Source organism: Lucilia sericata, unplaced genomic scaffold, assembly GCF_015586225.1.
Source record: "Lucilia sericata isolate MDLA Ls3-8-SP2 unplaced genomic scaffold, ASM1558622v1 Contig000600F_arrow, whole genome shotgun sequence".
Taxonomy (NCBI): Eukaryota; Metazoa; Arthropoda; class Insecta; order Diptera; family Calliphoridae; genus Lucilia; species Lucilia sericata.
Genome location: NW_023994607.1, coordinates 43,588 through 65,621, shown reverse-complemented (window position 1 = coordinate 65,621; position 22,034 = coordinate 43,588). Strand labels below are relative to the sequence as shown.

The 22,034-nt window shown below is 30.4% G+C and overlaps 2 protein-coding genes across 6 annotated transcripts in view; both read right to left on the bottom strand.

Annotated features, from left to right (window-relative positions):
- Positions 1-22,034, bottom strand: part of LOC119606552 (myosin-11-like) — a 65,022-nt gene that overhangs the window by 17,742 nt on the left and 25,246 nt on the right. For 2 of the 5 annotated variants that reach the window (XM_037960098.1, XM_037960097.1), the window contains exons 2-5: positions 5,680-5,769; positions 5,293-5,538; positions 4,510-4,998; positions 4,040-4,072 (exon numbers count right to left, since the gene is read on the bottom strand). The exons of 1 other annotated variant lie outside the window; for it this stretch is intronic. In XM_037960098.1, the coding sequence (XP_037816026.1) occupies positions 4,040-4,072; positions 4,510-4,998; positions 5,293-5,538; positions 5,680-5,769 (858 nt within the window). The remainder of the gene's footprint in view (positions 1-4,039; positions 4,073-4,509; positions 4,999-5,292; positions 5,539-5,679; positions 5,770-22,034) is intronic. 2 more of the 5 variants (XM_037960100.1, XM_037960101.1) reach the window with 1 other exon arrangement.
- LOC119606553 (la-related protein Larp4B-like) lies at positions 14,693-16,558 on the bottom strand. The gene has a single exon (XM_037960103.1). It carries the CDS (start codon positions 16,281-16,283, stop codon positions 14,781-14,783), a length of 1,503 nt encoding a protein of 500 aa, XP_037816031.1. The 5' UTR covers positions 16,284-16,558; the 3' UTR covers positions 14,693-14,780.

Below are 22,034 nucleotides of genomic sequence, written 5' to 3'. Positions count from 1 at the left end.
GGGTGGTGGAGGACTAATTAAAATACTGAGATAAATATAACGTTAGGTCCTCAGATACTGGATCCAAAAATTGGAGCAATGAAAACAGTTTTTTATATGTAAAAATTATATGATTAGTTGGTTCCGGTTGGTTATACATATTACAAGTACTTTGATAATGAACAGTCGAAATCCCACTGGGAAATATTGAAGGTGGTAACTTCAGACAATTTCATATGTGTAATAAACCCTAATCAGATAGACTCTTTAAAGTAGATCGCATTATTAATGAATCCTCTTGATACATCAAAGACACATGCCAAAAAGACAGGACTTCAAACTGGTAGAACGCCTTAAATATGGCGAAAAATCTTTTTTAAATCTTTAGGCTAAGATATCCCAATGAGATTTGGAATCAGTGTAGATCAGTCACATATAAAAGTGTAATATAGACCTTGGGTTTTGACATTTTTTAAAATTTGTCAGCCTGTGTAATGATTGAGATAGCTGCAATAACAAAGGGATGAAAGAGGTGTAGACCTGTCCCTCCCTATAGGCTCAGTTAGTTTCTACTTTCCATTCTATGATGAATCGGTTGATTCGTTCTTGGCTTACGGAAACCTGTATAAGTCGTTAGTTTGGCCGTAAAGGAGCCGTTGCCTTGTCAATGGATCGTTCTTGGCTTACGGAAACCTGTATAAGTCGTTAGTTTGGTCGTAAAGTAGCCGTTGCCTTGTCAATGGATCAGTATAAAATAGAATTCAATCCACAACGTTAAGTGACAGCTATAAACAGCTTAAGAGACACAGATTTGTGAACATAATATCTATCACATTAAATCGCAAGCAATAACTTTTACAGATGATGCGATTAAATCCCTTGGGTCATTCTTTGGGGTTTCCCAAATCACTAAGATAGGAATAGCGAGAAGAGGCAAAATGTTTCTCTTGTAAAATGGTATTTCGCGATATTGTATACATTTTTCAAGGAAAATTCTGACATAAAAGAAATTGTGTTAACATGTTGAAACGAGGTCCTTCCCACTTAACTTAAGAGAGTTCATTCGACTTAACTTAAGAGAGTTCTTTCGACTTAACAAAGAGAGAAAGAGTTTTCCTCATGCGAATGTTTCGTCCTAGCATTGTCAACAGCACAATCTTTGTTAGATATCAGATTACAGACTTAATGACGAACTAAGATGGGAGTTCATGGGGAGAATTCGAAGGATTTGCGTAACGTCTAAAGGCTTTATTAAAAACAAATTTTTTATAAACGGTTTATAAATCAAATATTGTATGTGGGTTAGGTTAGGTTTCGTGGGTTGCTCGCTAGTTAGCGAGTTCACTCGGAGGCCTTGTGGGCCATTGTGATATCCTAGAATTACCATTCTATTATGTTGAGAGAATGATTTCCCTCCCTAATTTCGTTGCCTACTTGGTTCTTACGGTCTCCGTGAGAACCAGACGGTATTTCTAATAAAACCCATCATGTTTACTAGTGACGCATCTCTGAGACAGTACAGATCATGGAAAAGAGTTCTACCTAGATATAGTAGTCTGTGCTCATGTAAGGCTCATGGCAGCTGGGCATAGAAGTTGTTGTACCGATTCCTCTTCTTCCTTGTCCAAACAGCTTCTACAGTAGTTATAACGTGGGTAGCTCATACGTTCCGACATATGTCCCATTATATAGTACCCAGTAATTATACCAGTGAGAAGCTTAATTGAGTTCTTAATAAGAGACAAAAGAGTCCTAGCCCTATCCCTTGTGAGAGTGGGCCAGAGCAGTCTCGATATTTTACAAGTGGTGATATTTGACCACCTAAGTTCCGTCAAACTCAAAGCTCAGTCATCTATCAATTTGGATAGGATCACCAGGGGAGTGTGTATATCCCTTTTCAAAAGACTGAAGTCCAGGGACGACCCTTCGGCTGCGCATTCATCAGATATTTCATTTTCATGTTCTGGAACTCATACCAACTCAACGTAATGTTGTGTCAGTTGTGCCAATGATTGAATACAATTGACTAGACATTTCGACTTAATAACATTGGAGTTAAGAGGCTTGATTGTTGCAAGACTGTCCAAGTATATATCAGAGATACAAGCCGATGCAAAATGATCGTCGGCGGCTTATATTAGAAAATATCGGCGGCGGCTAAATTGTCGGCTCAATTTAACTTTTTCTTCAGAAATTGACCTTATAAGCGTTTATTATATTGAAAAATCTCTGTATAATAGTCTGTTATATAGAAACCTGTCTCTATATAAATTTTTTCTGCAGAAAATGGACATTATTATAGTAGTTATCACTATTTTAATATTAGCACAATATTGTGTGGCAACTCTTCTGAATTTGCCATAAGAATTTAAAATAGTGGCAACTCTGTTGAAATTGGTGTAATTATTTTCTGAAAGACGTGCGATTCCAATCTTTATCAGCGGCTACGTTAAAGCCGGCTTAGCTTTTGAGCCTAAAGAAGTCGGCGGCGGCGCGGCTTGCTAAATATTACCGGCGGCCAGCCGCCGCCGATTTGAGCCGTCTCAGCTTGTATCTCTGGTATATATGTATAGTCGAATTTTCGAGATTCAGTTCCCGGATTCTAGTATGTAAATTTGCTGTCGGTATTGAAAGTAATAACTTATACAGACGTTGCAACAAGATAACTCGAATCGGCGATCGCTTAATATTTGGTATTGCCCACATCCCTTAAAAAACAAGAATAGAGATTGATGTAGTAGTGGAGAGCAAAGACAAAAACATGACGTTGAAATGTTAAAACGTGGTCCTCTTAACTCAACTTAAGTGATTGCACGTACTGAATTACCTCCCTAAACAATTAACTCGTTACATTTATTTCATAATATATTTGAACAATATGAACGTAGCTTGACACATTTCATTTTAGTTATTTATGTACGTATTCTTAATATAGAACAAGGACAAACCGTAATATCTAATTAGTTCCATACATTTGACCGTAACTATACGCAATATTATTTGTAGCATACTTTGAGGGGTTCAATTAAATTAATCAAATACATAAACATACATGGTAAGTATACACTTAATACATACACAAATATCTATAAATATTTTTAAAAACTAGAGAGGGGCGATTACTAGCTGGTTTGTAGTAGTTATTGTTGATTTTCTTTCTTTCTTTTTTTTACGATTTTCTTTTCTGTGTAATTTCTTTTTTAAATTGTTTTAAACAATAATTTAAATCAATTGCGTATTTTGTTTTTTTATTTTTATTGTTATTAAATCAAAACCTTTCATTTGGAGAATTATTGGCAGTGTTTTAAATATTTAATTATAATGATAATGATGATGTTACTACTAATGATAATGAAGTTCAATTGTTTAGTTTTTTTTCGCTTTTTTTTGTGGAACTAAAACTAAATTTATGTACATGTATTAAGAGAAGAAAAGATAGACAGACAGTTAGAGATAGAGAAGTGTTTGAGAAGTGCACCAATAACAACAACAAAAACAACAATCATTGTAATAATAGTAATGTTTTGTTTTTTTTTTCCTGGGTTTTGTTTTTGTTTAAGTTTTTTGTGATTGTGTGCAAACTTTTAACTCTTAATACATAGTTTTTCTTTTTAAATTTGAATTTGTTACACAGATACTTATGTATGTATGTAGTTACACAGTTATACATAGATACTAGTAGAGTTTTAGTATAATATACACTAATAAACAGGAAATGAAAGTGCTGTCAAGGGGTAGGGGCGGGAGGCAAATTGATCTGATTTCTGATTTTGTTCTTTTTAGAAAAGGACGCATTATGATGTTGGAGGTGGTGATGTTGGACAGTTTATTAGGATTTCTTAAAATTTAATTGAATTAACTAAAATAATTAACTAACTAACAAACTAACTAAACTAAACTAACTATTCCCTGCTGGCAATTTGAGTGAGTTTAATCATCTATAAATTAAAAATCAATTACTAAAGAATTAAAGTATAAAATTAATAGTTTAATATAAAGAAAATTTAAATTAAATTATAGAGAAAAATCAAAAGAAAATATATATGTAAATATGTCTTACTTTATGTAGTGTGGTTTGTTCATCTAGCTGCATCTAATATTTTTAAATAGTAGTAGTAGTAATTAGGAGTAGTAGTAGTAATAGTAGTAGTTTATTAGATGGAATAAAGGTAGTCGAGAGTAAATATGAGGTGTACATGTAAAAATTTAAAAAAATAAAAACAAATAAATATTTTGAAAAAAATTTTGTAACTTTCGTTTTTTTTCTTAAATAATTTTAACTTTAAGTTTAATGGGGGGAAAATATATGTTAACATTTACAAATATTTATTATTAATTTATATGTTATAGATATATATAAGTAATTATTATTTCTTTTTTTTTGGTAAAATCAAATCAAAAATACAACACTTATGATATCTTTGATTCTAAATGAAACACTTTAACGAATTGAAATCATAATCATATGAAAGTATAATAATAAAGAGAAAATGTTTTATATTTAGAACTAAATGAGAATGTGGCGAGTACCTGTGAACGTTCCAAATCGTGTTTGAGTCGTTCGTTTTCGAGTTCTAAGCGTGCTATGCGCTGTTTGGTGGTCTCCCAATCGGCATTGCTGCGTCCCATTTCACAGGTGGCTTTTTCCAATTCGGCTTTCGATTTGCCTAATTCGCTTTGTGAAGCCTCAAGCTTGATTTCTAAACGTTCACGTTCAGTGACGGCACGTTCAAGGCGAGTATTTAGCTTTTCAACTTCACTTTCGAGGGCACGCAATTTGATTTTGTAATCGGCAATTTCACGCTCATGCAGTTCACGTTCTTCTTGTTTTTCATGTTCGGCACGATCTCGCTGTTCTCGCAGTTGAGCCATTTGCTTCTCTTTGTCGCCAATGGCCTCTTCGAGACTTGTGAGAGCGCCCTCCGAACTGCTATGATGAGCTTGCATTGCCGATAACCGTGCACGAGCCATATCCACCTGGTTATCTTTCTCCTTGAGCAAATCCTCTAAGTTTTCAATCTATATATATACACACACACATATACATATACACAGAGATTATCAACCAAATACATAAAAAATATAATTATAGTAAAAGCGTAAATAAATGTCAGAGTTGAGTCAATGAGAAAATAAATGAGCGAAATAGTTCTAATAATCTATGAACATTAAATTGCTTCTACTACTTGTCTATTAATATTTAAAATTTTTTACTCAAGCTCTTTGTTTTCTCATTCACTTATCTTTAAGGGGGGGATATAGAGAGTGAGAGTATAGTTTGGGGGAATTTATTAGTTTTTTGGGCAACACCACCTTTCGTTGGAGTACACAGATTTTACGATCTTTAATTTCCATATGGTCCTTGAGTTCGGTTAGCTCGCTGGTTAGACGATTACGCTCCTGAACTGTCTGCATGGTACCCTGATTCTTTTTCTCCAACAAACGATTCTTCTCCTCGAGACGGGCCCTCAACTCTTCAACATCAGACTGCAACATGTTGTAGTGTTCCTCTTTGGCACATAGCGACTCTTTCAAGACCGCAATATGCCTCTGGTAGTCCTAGATTTAATATTGATGAAGAAAATAATAAAATTTTTAACTTAATGATGATCTCGAGCTTTTACTTCTTGACACAGTCTAAACTAAGTTTGACTACTTTACACTCTACTTAGCATTTTGACTTTTTGCACTTTTAGTTACCTGATGTTGTTCTTCCAATGTTTTCATTTTGGCCGCCATTGCCAATATTTCCTGATCCCTCCTCTGTATTTCAAGACGGAATTCGTCCAACTTTTGTTTGTAATGAATTGAATTAGAAAAATTTAGAAAAATGTTTATAATTAATTTAATTTGTTTAATTTTTTATTTAAAGCATGTGTTAGTTAAAGAGGATGTTGTTGTTGTTTTTTTTTCGAAAGGAAATTGTTTAATAATGCAAAATGAATTTACTTTTAATGATGACTTTTTTTTCATATGTCTTACGATCGTGAAAGGTGTTCAGGTTTTATTTTGCAACTCTGGGTTTTTTTCAAAATCAAAAGGAGTTCGAAAGTCAGTAACTGGTTTTATAATTGTAGGTCCGTGTTTCAACCTCCAGTTGGGGTGTGTTGTTGGGTATGCTTTTAAATTAAAGAAAATTATTTCGGAAAAATAATTTATTGTTTTTTTTATTATTTAAATAACTGCTTTGCCAAAATACTATGTTTTATTGTTTTTTTTTAATATCATTTTAGTAATTTTTATTTATATTTCTATTTGCTTTTTTATTGTATTATAATATAAAATATTTTTATTATATATTTGTTTATATAACTGATAAATATAATTAATATAATTAAAAACTTACAAGAAATAAAAAATCATAAATTAAATCACTTATAAATAATAAATAACATAATGGAAAAATACTGAAATGTTTTTTTGTTAATTATTTAGAACTTAAACTTATTAAATTTAAATATATCATTTAGAATTAGTCTAGTTCAAATAACTAAAGGCAAATCCAAGTAACGTGTAATGAGTCAAATTATACATATACATATATTTTTGATAATATTTAGGCAGTGTTGTTAGATAACTGTTTAAAATAGATTTTGTGAAATATAGATTGGCAGTATTGAATAAGGCCCTATTTAACTTATATAATTGCAAGAAAACTTTCGGATAAAACATACATTGTACACATCTATTCTCTCAACGTCTCATATTAGTCTAGAGATTTATATTATGTATATCAACTAAATCGGCTAAAAAACTCAGAGTAAGGTGTATGAAATGTAATGATCGTTTATGCCACGATCCTGGATAAAGTAGGGTAGTGTACGAATTATATACATATGTATGTACTATCTACACTAAACATTAATCGAATCATCCGTATTAGAGTACTAAAAAGGGAAAACTAGGTTGCCTTCGGACTACACGATCTCGGAAATATGATGAGCTTGTTCTCTTAGTTTCCATTATATTGCTAAGTGCCTACGCGAGAAGTATTAAAAAATAAACAAATATCGAAACTTTGACCAATAATATCTAAGTGCACAGTATTGATTCTCTGAAGCCTCCAAATTTCTTTTCAAGTGCATTTATGCCCTCCAAGCCAAGAATTAGGATTACAAGACACGAGGGCGAGAATGGAAGCTAGAGTAAACAGGACTTGACACTCTTGGTCTAAGACTTTTATATGCCTTTATATTTACTGGGAATTTTATGATTGGATTCATCCAACGTGTTCATAAAGAAGAATCGGTACAATATCTCTCGTTCGCTCTATAGGAGAGCAACCTGAGATAATGTAGTACACATTAGGTTATATTAGGTTATGTACCAAAAAGAGCGTGCAACTCCCCTCGCAGATCACTCGGTCTATTGTGATTCTCTTCAGACAAAATAAAGATTCAAGAATAGAGAATGATTAAGAAAAAAATAAAATAGATGGAACAAAACACTTAACGAAAACAAGAAATTACTGGAACTAGACTGTGTCAATGGAATCAGATCCCAAAGAAGAAAATTAATATTGGTGATCAGAATTCCTATTTTATTCACCAATCGAAGAAACCAAATATTCTACAAACAAACGTGGCAGAAGCATAATTCATTATCTGGACCAGGCATGGAAAATGGAAATTTCAAAATAGTACTAACTTTTACCAATATAATTAGTATTTTTTTGGTGTAAATTATTATCCAGATGTTTTTTTTTCTGTTGTCAAGCCTACTAACCATAGATTACTTTATCTACTAGTCTATTGAATAATCTATAGACCAAACTACAAACTTGGCTGTGATCTAGTTTTTTTGACTATTTATGGCTAGTCGAATGACTACTCAATGGACTAGTCTATTCATTAGTCTGTGGGATAGTCCATTCTCTTGATTAGTCCATTAACTAGTCTATTGATTATTATATTAACTAATCGATTGACTATACTACTGACTAGTCTATGTACTAGCAAAGAATATTTAATACATAGAATGTGTGTCTCATACAAGATAAATGTTCAATAGCGGGTCGTAATACATAAAGAATAACAACCCGCACGTCGAGATACCGAGATACTAGTCTGTTGACTAACCTATCGACTAATATATAGACTAGTATTTTGGTTAGTTTAACTTATTATAGTAAAAGTACCGTGGCTAGTCTGTTCACTAGTCTATGGGCCAATCTATCGTCTATTATATTGGTTAGTCCATTAACTAGTCGTTGTAGTAGGGTATGAACTAACTTATCGACTAATATATGAACTAGTCTATGAGCTAGTCTATAAACTTGTAAAAGTTCTTATTATAGAAAAAGTATAGTGACTAGTCTATTCACTAGTCTGTGGACTAGCTTATCGTCTGTTCTATTGTTTAGTACATTATCTAGTCGATGTAGTAGGGTATGAACTAACCTATCGATTAATATATGGACTAGTCTATGAACTAGTCTTTGGATAGTCTATAAACTTGTTTATTCACTAGTCTGTGGACTAGTTTATCGTCTATATTGTTGATTAGTCTATCTATATCGACTAATATAAAGACTTGTCAATGAACTAGTCTTTTGGCTAGTATATAAACTTGGAAAAGTTCTTATTATAGTAAAAATACCGTGTCTAGTCTATTCACCAGTCTGTGGGCTAGTTTATCGTCTGTTCTATTGTTTAGTCCATTTAATAGTCGTTGTAGTTGTGTATGAACTAACCTATCGAGTGATATATGGACTAGTCTTTTAGCTAGTCTATAAACTTGGAAAACTTCTTATTATAGTAAAAGTTCCGTGTATAGTTTATTCACTAGTCTGTTATCGTCTATTCTATTGGTTAGTCCATTAACTAGTCTATTGACTAGTTGATGTAGTCTATTGACTAGTCGATGAACTAGCCTCGACTAATATAGACTAGTCTATTTATTATTCTTTTGGTTTGTCTGTAAACATAGAAAAATTCTTATTAGAGTAAAAGTACTGCGACTAGTTTATTCACTAGTCTGTGGGTCTATTTTATTGGTTAGTCAATTGACTAGTCGATATAGTAGGGTATGAACTAACCTATCGACTAATATATGAACTAGTATTTTAGCTAGTCTAACTTTAAACTTGGAAAAGTTCTTATTATAGTAAAAGTACCGTGACTAGTTGATTCGCTTATCTATGGGTTAGGTTATCGTCTATTCTATTGTTTAGGCTATTGACTGGTCGATGTAGTAGTGTATGAACTAATCTATATACTAATATATAGAGTAGTCTATGAACTAGTCGTTTAGCAACTCTATAAACTTAGAAAAGTTCTTTTTATAGTAAAAGTGGTGGAAAATTTTCTATGACTTTTAGGCATTGGTTCCGATTGGTTCTCTCGTGAAGCAAAGGAATAACAAGGGCATTCTAATGGACCAATGGCTTCCCTATTTTTATCATTCCGGATGAAAATTTGCATAAGAATAAGATGATATCGTGAAACATTTTAAATTGTATTCGTCGTTGAGTGAATAGCGAGATTTAAATCGCAACACCGAATCGTTATATCTTTGTCATTGGATTGTGTAATTTGCATGGTAGGTATAGGATGGAAAGTTCTTAATCACTCTCAGACTCAGTATCAGTAGTTTTATTAAATAGATTTTTCAATACATATTCCTAAACGAACTGAAAAATTCTGTAGTTGATTTTGAAACTCAATAATATCAATAGCAATAATTTTTGGATTTGCCTTGATGGATGTATAAATATGATATTAATAAATATTGTATAATTAGTATATTAATTATTTTGTATTCAATATGTAAGTATGTATTTATGTATGTATAGTATAGATTATTGTTATAAGTAGTATAAGTTTTTGTTTTGCGTTTTTTTGTTGGTTTTGTTGTTTCGTTTTCAAAAAGATTTGTAACAGTCGATTAAATAGTTTCATAATAATAATTATAATTATAATTGTAATCATAGTAATAATAATAATAATTGTAATAATAGTTTAGTGTATACATTAAAGTGTATATAAATGCAAATACAACACTGTAGTTTTTTTTTTTGTTTTATGGTTTTTCATTCATCTAATCTTTACTAAGTATGATTTATAATGGATTTCGTTTTATATATTTTTTATATATTTTTTTTTTGCATGTAGAGGAGAATATAAAGGATTGTTTTTTAAGTTTGTTGTTTTTTTATATAATTTTCTTTATCGTTGCATATCGATGCTTTAAAGGACATAATTAAGCTTTTTTTTTTTCAATATTAACTATATAGTTATGTATGTTGGTATGTAGATAATTCTAAATTTTAGGGGTTTGAAATAATAATAATGATAAAATATACATATATATATAATATAGTAAGTACATAAAACTGTAATTGATAGTTAAATAATTATAAGGTTTTTGTGAGAAAAAATAAAAATAAACTCTAGTTAAATAAATTAAGAACTACTTAACAAACATTTACATTGAATACATATTGCGAATAAATAGTTTTATAAAAGTTTACACAGTTTTAAAATAAATTGGGGTTTTATATAAATTTCAAATTGTTTGACTAAATATTACATAATTTTGCTTAATTTTTTTTAAACTTAAATTTACAAAATACAATATTTTTTTGCTTACACTTGTGTTTTTTTATTCTTTATTACTTTGTTAATCTTACTTCTTAATTTTTAATTATTTAATTTTTTTTATATTAATTGACCTTCTTTTCTAATGATCACACTCTCTAGTTTTTTTTTTATTAAGAAAAAGTTAAAAACTAAAAAATTAATAAATAAATAAAATTGAAATTAAAATAAAAATATTGCGCCTACATTTATGCTGTTGGCCTAAACTACGTTTATTTTTGTTGAAATCTTAATTTTTCATAAATTTTCATTTGAGTGGGGTGAGGAACAAACATGATATTCAATTTGAAATTAAATTTAGTGGGTTGTTGTTGTTTTTTTTTAATTTTTAATTAAGGTTTTGATTTAATAAATCTTAAAGCGAAAGAGCATTTGTTTATATTTGTAACAGTTAAACTAATATTGCCTTAATTTTTTCTTATTACTTTTTTATTTTAAAACTTTTCTCCATAAATTATATTTACAGTCTTGTGTTTTTTCCTTTAATATTTGTTAAAAAAAAAGATTTGAGTTTTTTTTTATTAAAACACAATTTGTTGTTACTTTTAAATAAAAAAATTAAGTTTGTTAACATCTTCTTTTTTTGGGAAAATGTTTAAATCTTCGTTTTTATTATTATTTTATAGAATTTTGTTTCATATTTATAGCGTTGTTAGCAAAAAAGTATTTTATTAGGCACTAAATTTAATATTTATATGTAGATAAACACAATTAAAACGTTAGGCGACTAAATAGCTTAAGATGATTTGCTCAAGAAGTTCTATATAATATTTTAGAAAATTAAATTGCCGACAGTATTTTAAACGAATTCTATTGATGAAATGTTTTAAAAAGTCCTAACCCGTAAGCATGTAATATGACTTTTCAATGAAAGACCTTTTGATTCAATCATAAATTTTTTGTATCCCTGTGGAAACCAAAAATCTTTACTATTCTAACAATTTGATGCATGCTGGTTCAATTCCTGTCAGAGAATTTGATCTGTTACACTATATAATTGCAATAGTAAGTGAAATATTGAGATTTAGAATCTTTATGAAACAGAACCCATCGCTTAAGACCCAACTGAACGACCCATCAATGCGATTTGCAATACGACATTTATGGATCTTGTACTGGTTGTTGGCATATGACTATAACTTAAGAACTTCTGGGAAACGTAGAATATTCATGAAAATTGGATTTATATTAATTTTTCGCCATTGAATCATTTGGCTTTATCCATTCGGAACGGATGTCTACATAAATAATAATTACATTTTTTCAGTTACATGATTCATAGAGATTCAATATATTCACATAAGGTTAAAATTTCTGCATTGAGATTGGAACCGGTCCATTTTTTTTATGAGACGTTTCTGAATAGCAAAATACTTATGCTGGAGTCATTGTTTATGAAGTCTTCTAATATCTTTAACAGATTCCTTTTCTTAAGATCTAACCGAACGATCCATAAATCAAACTTGCAATAAGACCTTTTTGAATGAAAAAATATCTTGTTCAAAAAATACAGAATTTAATCAATTGGTTCCAACTAAACGACCCAATAAAATGTCTTTGAAATAAGGCATTTCTGTATCAAAAACTGTGTTGTTCTAGAGATCACCAATGGCGGCCACACTGATCTTAAAGTGTACTTTTTATATGTATTAATTAATCTTATGCTAGAGTCATTTTGTTTGAAGTCTTTTAAAATCTTTCTACAACACGTCCTCTTCTCAAGATCTAACTGATCTTGTTCAAAAAAAACTGAACTTAAATCAATTAGTTGCAGCTAAATGACTCGTTAAAGTGGTCTTGAAATATGGTGTTTATGGATCAAAAAACATGTGTGTTGTTCTAGATATCACTAATATTGTCCATACTGATCTTAAAGTATACTTTTATAGGCATTTATTAATCAAGTACATATGGTAAAACAGAGCGATTCATCAATTGATCTTTAGATAAGATCTCCAAATCTCTAAAATTGTCCATTCCAATTTTTACGTTTCTAAGACAATTTAATTTAGCTCCGGTATGACCCAAGTCATACTATTGATCACAGTTGATCTGTTACAATAACAACAAAACTGATTTAAGGATGTCGTAACTTAATTAGTTTTTATATATAGTTTTAATTGAATGCACTGGCCTTGAATGAGACATTTCAAAGAACAAAGAACAATGTTCTGGAGATCACCAATATCGTCCATAGAATCACATTTCGTGTAACTTTTGATCGAAACAGGGTACTGATCACAAATTAAATAATTGGTACAATGTGACTCTAAATGACTCATCAATGGACCTTTGCAATCGTTCGGTAGATCGCCATGATTTGTTTGTCAAATTTGTTAAGGTGCAAGTTTTACGACTGGTATATTGTTTAAAGACCCTGTCTTCTAAAAAACAATCTATAAAATCGTGATAACTTAGATGTGGGTTTTTGATGGTAATAAGAATCGGTTGTAAAATCTATATAATTAATATTGAATATATTCGGACTTTGGAATTAACGTTTGAATAATCGAAATTATAATTTTTCGGAAAATGTAAGTTTCCTAAATATATATGTTCTTAAAATTTAGTTCTTTTAGATCTCTTGAAAAGGATATATAAATTATTGAAGAATTATACAGAGACCCATAACCTATAAGTATTTCTTAAGGTTTAAACTGAATCTCAATTTTTTGAAAAATTTAAAAACCTCTTGTATTCTCTGAGATATCTTCCATTGTAGCTTTTGCTATAAAATAATGGTTTCAAAACTAACTTAAAAAGGTGGAGGAATATATGAAAAAGGTAAAATCTTCTTTTTTAAAGTCGACACTTTGGAATTTCAGATGATATAACAAATTTTATTAAAAAAGGTGTATTCGATGGGGTTTTCCAACTTTAAGACACGATATACGAAAACTTGATAACATGGAGAAATTCTCAGATTAGATATAGATTAAAGAATGGGGTCTGGGTTTCGACTATTTCTTGGCCTGTATTACTTTTACGGAAAAACGTAGACATTTTTAGTCAATTTTACATGTTTTTATTATGGACTATAAATAATATTTTATATTTGGCAAACTTATACAACCGAGATGGTAAAATTTGTGGATCCGCATAGTACTAGTAATTTACTACAACATCGTCAACTCAAAATCACTTAAGTTTAACTATCCCAAAGAATCTCGTGCTATAACTTTATTTGGTTTACAACCATTTTGTAGTAGTTATCGCCTAACGCTTCAATTGTGTTTTTATTTATAATTTTTCCGTATCCCTACAAAATTTATTGTAGTATTTCTTTATCTCTATAAGTGTTTTTTTCTTTTATATTCAAAAGTAGATTTCTCTAAACTCGTCCTCGTTTTTAGACTAATATTCTCTAATCAAAATAGTTTAAATATTGTAAGTATTCCCTAAAAAACGAAAAAATTTTGTTTGTTTCTTTGTTTAAATTTGGCATTTGGTATATTGTTTGTTAATAATAAAAGTAAGTAAATGCATAATGTTCCCGGATCTAGGAATCCACAAAAAAATGCACATAAATATTTTGTATGTTTTTCTTCGTTTTCTTTCGTTTCATAAATGCATTTCTAAGCCATTTGTTAGCAGTTTGTTTACAAAAAAAGGAAATGAATTATTAGTATGTAAATATTTATTGCTAAAAAAACAACGTTATATGTAGATGTAACATAATATAAGTAGAGAATAAAGAGAAAAATGAATGAAAGAAATAAAATGAAAGAATTCTATGAGCGCATAAATGCAGTTTTATTTCTTATATTTTCAATTATTTTCATATAAAATCAAATTCCTTTTAGCAAAAAGCCGCTATAATTGTGGTCATAGTTGCAGCAGCAGCATTAGCAATATGTACACATGTACATACATATACATAATTATATGTATATAAGTTTATGCATATACCAATTTATGCTAATTAAACTCTTTTGTAACGGTTTTTTTTATTGTTCTGTCCTCCTCTCGGGCTGGGCTTTTGTTTTTGCTGCGAGAGAATGAGCGTGATCGAGATATAGATAGAATAATATATAGAGATATGTATTTCTCCAATTGAAATATTTTAATTGTTTTTATAAGTAATTTAATTTTAAGTTAAATTTTTAGGCAGTAAAATGCTTTATTGTTGCAGCGTACTTATTAATTTTCTTTTTTAGTTTATATTTCTTAGAAATTGATTAAATTTTTAATTAGCTTTTGGACTTAAGAATCTAGAGATAGCGTATCTACGTCAAATTTAAAACTTACTTGTCGTTTTTGCTCTTGTGGCAGTTTTGGATAATCTAAATCTATTTTCGAATATGGTGACATATGATGCGGATGATGAGAGTATGAGTGTCCTAATGAAGTTGTTGCCGACAACGGATGCTGCATGTGCGAGTGAGTGTGTTGCAGATGATGGTGCGGATATGAGGAGTGTAGTAAGTGATCGTATGCAGCACCGCCGGAACCAGACAAACCACTGCTACCGAGACCAACACCAAGCCCACCGCCTCCACCACCCATGGCGCTGCGCACATCGTGCAGAGCGCTGCTCGTCAGGGTGGCCGGGAAGGGTGCCGTCGTGCTGGCCAGAGCGGCCAGCGGATGTGTTTGCAAGTGGTTCTGATGCTGGTGTATGTGAAATTGATGATCCGGATTCAGCTGCTGCTGTACCGAGGCATGTATATGAGCTGAGGGATGTGTGCTGGGCGGTATTTGGTGAGCATAATGTTGGGTGCCAGCGAATTGCTGTTGTATATTATGGGCCAGCATTTGCTGGTGCGTATTGTATTGTTGCTGCTGCTGCTGATGTTGTTGCTGCTGTGATGGCAAATGCTGATGCTGTTGATAGAGTTGCGATATGGCGGGATTCGAGGCGTGTAATGATGACATTAAGTTGCGCTGTTGCATAATATTATTGACATTGTAGGCATTCACATCCGATGGATTGTATAGGGTTTGAGAGTACGGGTTTATATAACTACTGCCGGCCACACCACCTGCTGTCGTCGCATATTTACTGCCGCCCAAGCCGACGCCACCTACCCCCACCCCCACACCACTGGGATAATTGAGATAGTTTAGATTCGATACCGAGTACGCGGGTCTTAAACGCGTTCCACCAACCATACCGCCCATGCCCAGTTGGCCGGGTGCCGCCTGAGGTGGTTGTGTGTATTGCTGGAAGTACATGTTCGGCTGCGACGAAAAACTCGCGGACATTTGCATAAGATTATCGTTCAGATAGGGCGGCGAGGTGTCACCCGGATGCAGAGTGGGATAACTAGATATGACACGACCGGGATAGTGCGTTAGGGGTGTGACGGTTTGGGCGGCAGCCTGTTGGGCCTGAGCCAGACGTGCGTGATGGCCGAGTATTTGGGAGGAGCGCGATATCGACTTGTGAGCCTCGTTGAGCAAATTAATAATATTCGAAGAGGAAGACTGATGCAAAGGCTGTGGACCCACCGGCTGGTAACCATAATAATCGTTCATCATTGAGGCCGACGGCAGGCCAGCAATGCTATAACGGCGCCTACGTATGGGCGAGGTTTGACCATAATAACCGGCGGCCACAGCCGCAGGATCATACAAGTAGCCAGCCGATGTCGAAGGTCCTCCATACAAATCATATGGCCCAGGGCCGCCGTATCCCGGAGAATAATACTGTCCTATAATATCTGGCAACGGTGGGCTTCCAGCTGGCGCATAGTTACCGTACATCTGAAAAGGGCGATTTGAAATGGTTTTTTTGTTTTGGTTTTTTTTTGCTTTTTGTTGGGTGCTCGTTATTTATTATAATTTATTTATTTAATTATTTATTTATTTGTTTTTTGTTGGTAGATAATACTAATTGATAGATGTTAGTTGCGTTTTTAAGTGTCTTCTTTTTTTGAGGTAATTAATTGACTTGTTTCTTAATTATTTTAGTTAAGTTTAGTTAAAGATTCAAAATTCTAGGAATTTAATTTAATACAGAAAACACACACAGAAAACTATTCATATTGTAGTAGAGAGAAAAACTTAAGGAAAATTAAATGATCATTAAGTAAAAAACAAAAAGAGAAAACTGAAAATAATTAACATTGTTAATTAGGATAGTAAATAATTAAGTAATAATGATGATATTGAACACAAAAAAACCTAATTTGCATTGCCACTAAAATGTTTAAGTAAAGGATATACATTAAATTTAAATATATAATAAATTAGTAATTAAATTTGTTTAATAATTAAGGGATTTTATTTGTTTAAAGTCTAGGAAACATAAAGCATTTTTTTGAAATAATTTCAGATTGATTATCACCAAAATACTTAGATTTTGCCCGAACACTTACGTACTACTGGCCCCATAATTTTTATAAAGTTTTTGTTTTCTTTTTTTGTAATATTTTTAAGGTTTTTCAAAAATTTTTATTCATTTTTGTGGAATGTTTTATTTTTTTTTTTTTGTTTAATTTTATATTAAATAATTATAACGGTTTTGTTGTTTTTCTTAGCTTTTCTTAATAACAAATAAATAATAAACAAAAAAACAATAAAATAATTTGGTAACTAATGAACACACATGGTTTGAATTGAAAGTTTAATTAAATTAATTAAAATTTTTTATTAATCATAGTATTAGTACATATTTCTATTATATGCAATTCTACTATATTTACTACATTTACTTTTATTTTCTCTTAATTTCTTTATAAATTTTGTTAAATATTTGTTATCATTTTAGACTTTTTTAGGTTAATTATTTTAAATTTTTTTATTAAACTTTTGTTTTACATATAGATTTTGGCAAGCTGCTGCGTAAATTTGTAGGTTGATTGTTGGATTTTAAAGGTCCTGGTCATTAGGTCTAAATGTCTTTTAAAATTAGTGTAAATTAAAGTGAAGTGTGAAGTTTGGTTAGAGTTATTTAGAAAGAGAGTTAGATAGAGAGTGAAAGAGTTAGTTATGTGTCTTATTGTGAAGAGTTAGTGATAAAGTTAGAGCAAGAGAAAGAGATGTCAAATGATTTAGAGTTTATTTTAATGTATGAATGAAAATTTTTATTAATTATTTTATATTTTTTTTTACTGTAATTTAACGCCTTGAAAATGGTTGTGTTTTTTTTATTTGTGGTGTAAATGAAAAATTAAATTTAAAATTATAATTTTAAATAACAAATTATAAGAATAATAATAATAATAAAATACTTAATTTATAATAAATACTTTATATAGAAAATTTGGATGCATTTTAGTTTATAACGTGCATATAAAATAGACGGAAAATAAATTCAATTCTTTTCTGGCAGTGAGAGAGAGAGATAGAAAAACAATTAACATAATAATAAATCAAAAGAGAGAGAGAGAGAGAACAAAACTTAACAGACAGAGTTAGAATTATTTATACAATATATATCACACAGAAAACAGAGACAGATTTAAAGAAACATTTACGAAAAAAATTATAAATTTTGAATATATTTTTATTTAAAAAAGAACCTTAATTTGTTATAAATTTTAGCAGTATCTTTTTGAAATTTATTTACTATTAAATATTTTTTATCCACTATTGTATTGCCAAACAATTTTTGATTTTATTTATATGTTTCCAAAGGAAAATTTTATATATTTTGTTAAAGATTATCACATCAGACTCGAATATATGGACATTTGAGTAACTTCTTTTAAAAGCACTAGCTCCATGACTAGTGAAAAGAGGTCAGACAAATCGCTTATCTGATCTCTTGTAATCGTTCTTTCACGCTCAATTATGCTCACACATGTATCAAAACCCAATAAAACTAGTCGGGGAACTAAGTTTTTACTCTCTGTCGATGTACGAATAAGACCTACTTGTTATCTTCTAGGATCTAATTAAGTCCCTTTTCCTATAGCGTTCGAGTAATAACTTTACGGAGTAGTTAAATCAAAATTGTAATAGATCATCTCGAATATTATCTTTGCTTATCTTTCTTTTTATTATATTATAACTTAATTCTGGCATTGTTCGATCCCACCGTTAATTTAAACAATTTTTTTTGAAGGTCGCTGTATCTATCGGCGTAATATATGTCAACGTGTTAAAATGGTTCTTTTATTTGAGGAAATGTGGATTAAAAATCACTAACGTTGTATTATTGTGAGACTAATTTCTGATCTATTAGTTTAAATGAAATTTAAATGAAAACCGGGAAGTATTGATCTATCAATGTTTTTCAGATTTTAAAGAATATTTCGGTCACAAACGAAAACATATAAGTTTATTGTCACAATAGCTCCATTTAGACCAGTGAACTATGCAGATATGGACAGAAGTGCTTTATGTGAACATCTGTCATAACGCTTTATTACACAGCGGTACTTTCCTAAGTCATGATCTATTAGTTTAAATGAAACGGTAAGTACAGAACTATCAGATTCTAAAGAAAATTTCGGTCACAAACGAATACGAAATCATATAAGTTTATTGTCACAATAGCTCCATCTTAGACCAGTGAACTATGCAGCTGTGAACAGAAGTGCTTTACGCGAACATCTGTCATAACGCTTTATAACACATTGGTACTTTTACAACCGCTGGGTGAGCTGTTAGACGATTCACCACAGCCCCTTTTTGGCAATTTCTGTACGCCGGTCCATGTACAATTGGCCATAAAAGGTGTGGACAATTTATATCTCTGCCGCAGAAGATCTCCGATCCTCTGTAATCAGAAGAAGTCAATTGGATTTAAAATATATGTCATCAAAATTCTGATTCAGTGAATCAGATAATGCTGATCCATTTGAGAATATACGATCTCCTTGATTTTCAAACTAAACATTAAGCCGTGAGATTTTTTTAAAAATTAAAGCAGTAATTCTACCTCTGCCGCAGAAAATCATCTGATAGAGTATTAAAATTCTGATAGAGTATTAACAATATTCAGTGAGCCAGATAATACTGATCCATTTGAGAAAATACAATCTCTTTGATTTTCAAACTAAACATTAAGTCAAGAGATTCCTTTAAAAATCAGAGTAGTAATTCTACATTGAAGTATGTATGTGTTAAGCCAACTATTCGAAAAGCCGAGAAAAAGTAATTTCATAAAAATTTGGCCAAAATTTTGAAGGGGGATTTTAGGAATTTAGTCTGTTGGACTGTACAGCTAGAATTAAGCGATTAGTAGGTGTGACTTACTAAAGTTTGAATGTATGACGTCATCTACCGGAAAAATTTAAGACTTCGCAGAAGCAATTCTTGCGGTTCTTGAAATTTAAGTTTAAATTGTTGTTCCATTAGGTTCAGTAGTTCTTACTTTTTAAAACCGATCTGCGTAAGTGGCCCTAATTTTGATCTATACTTTTCTCCATGTAAAGATCTAAATACTCCGAACTTTTTAAGTGATTGAAATGTAAAACACTGATGTGATCTTTTAAACTTTAAAGGAAAACTTTTCACGATCTCAGGAATTTTTCCCAGTAGGTGCCGTATATCCCGAGTTTATCGATTACAAACAAACATTAATCTTTCATTATATAAGAAGAATAATACCTCGAACTTAATGTTTTGAATTATTTGATCTGTTTGAAATTTTTATAGAGAAGTTAGAAAGAATTTATTATCTGTAGATAATATCTAGATGTCTGATTATTAAAAGTACTGCTAACGAATGCGATATTGTTATACATCGCTATTTTCTCCGATCCTATTCCTAGTTTACGGGTAACTCTTTCTTAGAACTTACGATACAACAAATTTTGATACTGCTAAAGCAAAAAAAGATAAATTTAAGAAATTTATAAAAAAAATTAAACAAAAATAAAACTAAACTGATAACAAAATTTACATAAAATCGAAAATAACCCATTAATTTTGTTAATCACTTTAACGCACTTTAATGGGGCCTCATACAAAGTTTTCATTCCGATTAAAATTTCCAAAATAATTCCACTTTTCGGATCAGAATGGAATTCTGTGGCAAGCCCCAATGTTTCAATAGTGTAATAAAGTATTAACAATATTAATAGATCAGTTTTCTAGTGAGGGTGTAGTGGAAGTGAAGAAGATTTAAAATGTTTGATTTAAAATGTTCGCAATAGAATGAGAGTGTGTTATATCGCAACTTTAAGCGATAATGTTTTACGAAAGTGTGACAAATTCTTCGATATGTACATATGTATGTAAGTTGATATATTGTCTCTCTTTATTTTTAAAAAGTAATGAATGCTTTTGTAAAGTGGCCGCTACAATTGTAATTGCTCTGGTGTTTGGAAAATTGTAGTTTATTTGTTGGTACTGAGAAAGTGAGTGTGCTGTGTGATTTAATTATTTGAAAAAAAAAATTACTCAATTGAGTCTACGACAGTTTCGAATTCCTTTGATTGAAGTGTATGATTGGCTGCTGAATTTGTTGGAATGATTACTTTCATTATCATCAAACGAAATGAGCAACGAAGGATATATGTATATATTAAAAAAACAAATATATATACATATATACATATATTTTCAATAATTATTTGGTAAAAAATATACAATGGATAAAATCAAAAAGTAATACAGTTTTAATGATTAAACATTTTTCTTCGACTGGGTTTTGAAATGAAATTTTATTAAAGAAAAAAACAAAGAAAAAAATTATCAAAATTTTATACAATTAAGTCATAAGAAATATTTACAAAATTAAAAAATTTCAACTTAAAAAAAGGAAAACAAAACCAATGTTTTTGTTTTAAATCTTCAATTATTTTTTATTAATTTTATAATAAATTGTGTTTCAATTCTTTTGTTGTCTCTTTTTCATTCATTCATTTTATTGTTAATATATTTTTTTTAAGTTCTAGTTTCGTTGGTGCTGGGAAAATGTTAATTTTTATTTAAAAATTGTTTCGTTAGCTTTACAAAACAGTTTTTAACTTTAACAGAGAGTATTTAGTTTAATTTTTGTGTCTCTGGGCTTTCAATTATATAGAATTTTCTTTCATTATTTTTTCTTTGCTATTTAAGGTTGACTGTTTACAATAGATTGATTTTGTTTTGGTTTTTTTTTATTATAGTTTTTCCATTTTTTTTTTCATAAGAACAACAACAAAATTATAATTCAATTCGAGTTAAATAATGAATACAAAAAAAAAAAAAAAAACAAATCACAATTATGCCAATTATTTGGAGCCATTATGATCAATAAGTTTCGTGAAAAATCTAAATTGTTTGGCAATCAACTTGACAAAACAATTGTTTATCATGGTTTAACAACGACAATAACAATAATAATAAAAAAAAACATAAAATTGAAATTGTTTAATAAATAATTGTTAAAAATAAATTGTTTTCAAAATGTACTTTGTTTAATTTGTGCATTTACAATTCAGCTCCTTAATGAACAACATCGATTGAGTGGTATTTTGCTTAAATTTGTTGTTATTTTTATTATTGTTTAGTTTTATATTTTTATAAAATTGGCTTTAGGTTAAATATAAAGGTAATTTTTATGGTTTTCATTTCAGT

Coding starts and splice junctions, on each gene's coding strand:
- LOC119606553 (XM_037960103.1), bottom strand. CDS start 16,283: ATGTACGGTAACTATGCGCCAGCTGGAAGCCCACCGTTGCCAGATATT.